The sequence below is a fragment of the Gavialis gangeticus genome, unplaced genomic scaffold, assembly GCF_001723915.1.
Source record: "Gavialis gangeticus isolate Ggan-Ray unplaced genomic scaffold, GavGan_comp1, whole genome shotgun sequence".
Classification (NCBI taxonomy): domain Eukaryota; kingdom Metazoa; phylum Chordata; order Crocodylia; family Gavialidae; genus Gavialis; species Gavialis gangeticus.
The window spans coordinates 16,034,517-16,038,751 of NW_017729000.1; the positions used below are offsets into that span (position 1 = coordinate 16,034,517).

A 4,235-nucleotide genomic window follows, 5' to 3' on the forward strand; every position below is an offset into this window, starting at 1 on the left:
CCTGCAGAATATAGTCCACTGAGTGTCTTGACAATAGAGCCTGATGGTTCTATAGCCTACAAAGAATATGAAGACATGATAGCTACTAAATGTACTTGCCGGTAATGGGTAAATCCCACAGTACTGTGGCACACTTTCAGGGATATTTTTTGTAGTACTAAAAGCAATTTATAGACCTGACCAACTAAACATCAAAAATGTAGTTTAAAAATATCCTTTTTTTTTTTTTTTTTCTTTTATTAAATAATAGGTTACAACTTACCTTGCAGTTAGTGGCAGGTATTTGCATAATGGCATTTATTTTATAACCCCTTCTAACTTATAGAAAATGAGGAACTCCACTTAAGAAAAGTAAAACTTTTTTTTTTTTTAACTGGGAAGAGTATTGCATTTAAAAAGTGGAAGCAACTCTTAATAACTAAAGAGATCTACTGTAAGCTGTATGTTATGGGGAAATAAATATTTGTAACTTCATGCCATTTCTGTGTAAAGCCTCTCTCTTTTTTTTTAATCACTCATGATTAGTACCTTGTACACTGAGACTTCTGGCAAATACCTTTTTATATAAGACGTTTTTAGTGTTTGGACTTCTGGGCACTCAATTTCAAGTGTGCGTTTAGTGACTTTTTTTAAACCACTCTTCCTTAACCTTGCATCTAGTCAGTATGGTATCAAAAGCAGTAGACAACCTGTTTTTGTCAAGCTGTTAGGCCTCTCATACAGAGCAGTGATAAGTGAACATGCTATCTAAATGTTCTGATTTTACTTTAAAAACCTGCTAAGGGGTAACTTGTTATCCCATTCTAACTGTTCAGTGAATTGTTATTAGACCACTTGGGGGAAAAAATGCCACCCTTTGGAAGTACTTGCATCAGATTTACTGATGGGTTCTCTTTTAAAAATAGTATTCAGTAACCTTTTTGTGGATGCTTGATGTGTTTTTTGCTTCTGTCTGGCTATGAACAAGAAATAACTGTTAATCTTAACAGTGGGCTAAATTTGAAATGTGCAAATAATACTTGGAATAACACACTGAGTAACTGAAATTATAAAGGTATGTCTTACTGTGTCCTCCCTGAAAATATTTTTAAATCCCACTTTCCACTGACTTTTTAAATACTACTTTTAATCTGTCATTGGTATTATTCTGAAACCTAAATGTGCTCTAAGAAATGTAAAATGGGTCAAGCTTAACCTTTTTTAAAATCCTGCACCACTTCTCAAATTCTATTCATCTCCAGCGTGCAGACTCTCCTAGAGTTGGTATTCTAAATGCCAAGTTCATTGAACTCTGTAAACATTCCAAAACCTACCTAACCCAAAAAAAACCTTGAGAGAAGGTGGTGTTTCTTATTTAATTAAGCATTCTCCCAAGATTTCCTTTTTTTTAGATGTTCTGGCTGCATATTACCCTGAACTCCCACTTTCTGATTCATAGCCTTCTATTTTAAACTTACTACTAAGCAGTCTATAAATGTTTGACTACACACCAGAACCTTCCTTCTACAATACATTGAAATCACCTTACCAGCATGCTAACAATCAGTTCTTGCTTCTGCAAAACTCCAAGGGGAGTGACCAGAGTAGTAAGCACAAGATTGATCTGGGAAGTCCTGAGTCTAAATTCTCCCTCTACTAGTAGTAGACTATGTGATGACTTTGAGCCTCCATATTGCCATCTCTTCAACAAGGCTAATACCCAGCTACCTGGTACAACTATTACAGTGAATTATTTAGTGTTTAGACAGCTGTTTAGAACTAAAAGTATATTGGGGCTGAATATTATCCAGCTGTTTCCAATATTCCTACAGCTTCAACTTAAACTAGATGTTTCACTTAAATAGCTAAAACCCTGAAAATACAGGCTAAAACAACTGTTCACTATTATACCTAAAATCATGTTGTTGGGCTTGTTTGTTTGGGGTTTTTTTTGTTAATGTAGGGGTGGGGAGTAGATGGAAGGGACAAACAACATCTGACCTTGATAGTGTAGACTGGAGAGTAGCTTTATCACAAGTTTACTGCTGTTAAGAGGTAGATCAGTATAACATATAGGTTTTGTTTTTTGTGTTTTGGTCTTTTTTGTTTTGCTTTTTTTTCCAACCAGGGTGTGCCTTGAGATCCTTTAAGGATGTTGTGGAATGTCACAGTTAACACTATTAAGTTTATAAAAATCATTTGCAAGATAAACCTAGAGATTTCAAAGAAATCCATAGCTGTGGTCTTTGAGCAATTTGCAACAAAGAAACTGCTCTGTGGATTTGTTTGAGTGCAGGGGAAAAAAAAATGTGAAAACTAAGAGCTGGCACTTTCTGAGGGGTGCCTTGAGTCTTAAAAGGTTGAGACCTGTTGCTTCAACAAAATGTCATTCTTGTGTATCCCAATTTTTCTTAGCCTTATTCAAACAGAATAGAAATTCTCTTCGGCTAAGGCTCCAAGGAGTAAAACACAAAAGCACATGCACAAAGAAAAACCTCATTTGCCTCAAGTCGAGCACTTCAGCATAGGAAACTGCATTTGGGACATCTGCAGTCTAAGTAGGCAACAGAAAACTGCATGAAAGTTTACGACCATATTCCCCTGAGTTGTCAGATATAAATATATATATAATCTGCAATAATAATCATACAGCACTAACACTTCATCTTGCCTTATGGACATGTGAAAAGGGAAATGGCAGTTTCCCTGCAACTGTAGGAAGGCAGCTATATGTTTGCTGCAGCGTGGGTGTACATGTTTAGACTGTACCTACCATAAATGGGGCTTTCATTCAGAAGTGAGGTCCCTGGGAGCCCCTGAAATATAAATAAAGATAAGCTACTTTCAACACAAACAAGTGACGTGCTTCAGTGTGAAAGACTGAATTACACCGCCTAGCTTGAGCAAACACCCCTTGCTTTAACCTGCCAGTACAATAAATACTTTGCAAGTCTCCCGAGACTCTGGTGCCACCCAACTGTGCCACACCGATGAGGGGGGAGGGGTGAGGTAGGTTAAATGAAGCAGTAGCCCATGCTGTTTTCAGTGCATATAATGCTTCAGGGCAGGGTTTTAAAAAAGAAGCCTATGTCCTCATGCTACAGGCCTGCAGTGTAACTAGGGGCAGGTGGGCAAGGCACCCAGTTAGGAGCGTGCAAGAACTGGCCCCCAAACCAACAGGGCTCCTGTCTCAGCAGCAAGCCCAGGCTGCGAACCCCAGAACCGTCCCCAGTGGATTTTGGATGCAATCTGAGGCGTACTGAGCACAGGGCGGCCAGGGCCAGGATGGGGGTGGCAGCAGCTCAGCCAGGGCTGGAGAAGTTCTTGGCGTGGCTATCACTGCTGCCCCCTGCTCTGGGAACCATGGCCCCTGGGTGCAGAGGCCTAGTCTTGGGTCCTGCCAGGTGGTGGGGAGGTGGATCTAGGCCAGATCCTGCCGACGGGGGGCAGGGATCAGGCTTTGAGGTGGGGGACGGGGGAGAGACCCTCCGGGTACCAGAGGGGCAGCACAGGGAGCTCAGCAGAGCGTGGCCTGGGCAAGGGCCTCAACGGCCTGCTGGCCCCGTCCCACCAGGCTCTGACTGTAGCCCTGCCAGCGAGTGCAATGGCCACGGGGCACCTTAGAGACGCTGGTGCTTGCCGCCATTTCAGGCAGCGACAAGACCTGAAGCCCGGCGCTGCCAGCCCTGCCCTGCCCTGCCCTGCCCCTCAGCCAGCGGCCGTTACTCGGCGGAGAGGCGTGGCCTCGCCCCTCACAGTCCGCGCGCCGGGGAAGGGTGAGGGAGCGTGGCTTGTCCCGGGAGGGGCGTGGCCTCGCCCCTTACAAGCCGCGCGATGGGGTGGGGAGGGCCTTACCGGGGAGGGAGGTGGCTTCGCCCCTCACTAGCCGCGCGGCGGGGAGGGGGCGGAGCTTGCCCCGCGCCCCGGAAGCGGAAGTGGCGCAGGGCGGAGCAGTAAAAGGTGATCTTAGCAGGCGTTCGGTATCTGCAGAGCTTGTGAGCGGTGAGTGGGGGGCGCGGCCTTTCCCTTGCCCTACTCTCCCCTCCTTCTGTGCGTCCCGGGCGGGCGGTGATACGTTCGCGCTGTTGCAGGGCGGCGCCATGGGGCCTGAGTTCGGCCGCCTGGCTTACGTGCGGCACGTCATCACGTACACGCTGTCGCCCTTTGAGCAGCGGCCCTTTGCCAACTACTTCCGCGTCGGCCTCCTCAACACCTGGCGCCGCTTCCGCGGCTCGGTCTTCCGCGTGGCGCCGCGT

At 45.5% G+C, this 4,235-nt stretch overlaps 1 protein-coding gene and 1 long non-coding RNA gene across 2 annotated transcripts in view; one reads left to right on the forward strand and one right to left on the reverse strand.

Annotated features, from left to right (window-relative positions):
* The window catches only part of LOC109289981, an 8,818-nt gene extending 5,848 nt beyond the window's left edge, over window positions 1–2,970 (reverse strand). The window contains exons 1-2 of the long non-coding RNA XR_002095475.1: window positions 2,904–2,970; window positions 2,753–2,795 (exon numbers count right to left, since the gene is read on the reverse strand). This is a non-coding gene — a long non-coding RNA (uncharacterized LOC109289981). The remainder of the gene's footprint in view (window positions 1–2,752; window positions 2,796–2,903) is intronic.
* A 901-nt stretch (window positions 2,971–3,871) lies between these two features.
* The window catches only part of LOC109289982 (cytochrome b-c1 complex subunit 8), a 704-nt gene continuing 340 nt past the window's right edge, over window positions 3,872–4,235 (forward strand). Inside the window, exons 1-2 of the mRNA XM_019506345.1 lie at window positions 3,872–3,981; window positions 4,071–4,234. Of these exons, the coding sequence (XP_019361890.1) occupies window positions 4,080–4,234 (155 nt within the window). The 5' untranslated portion in view covers window positions 3,872–3,981; window positions 4,071–4,079. The remainder of the gene's footprint in view (window positions 3,982–4,070; window position 4,235) is intronic.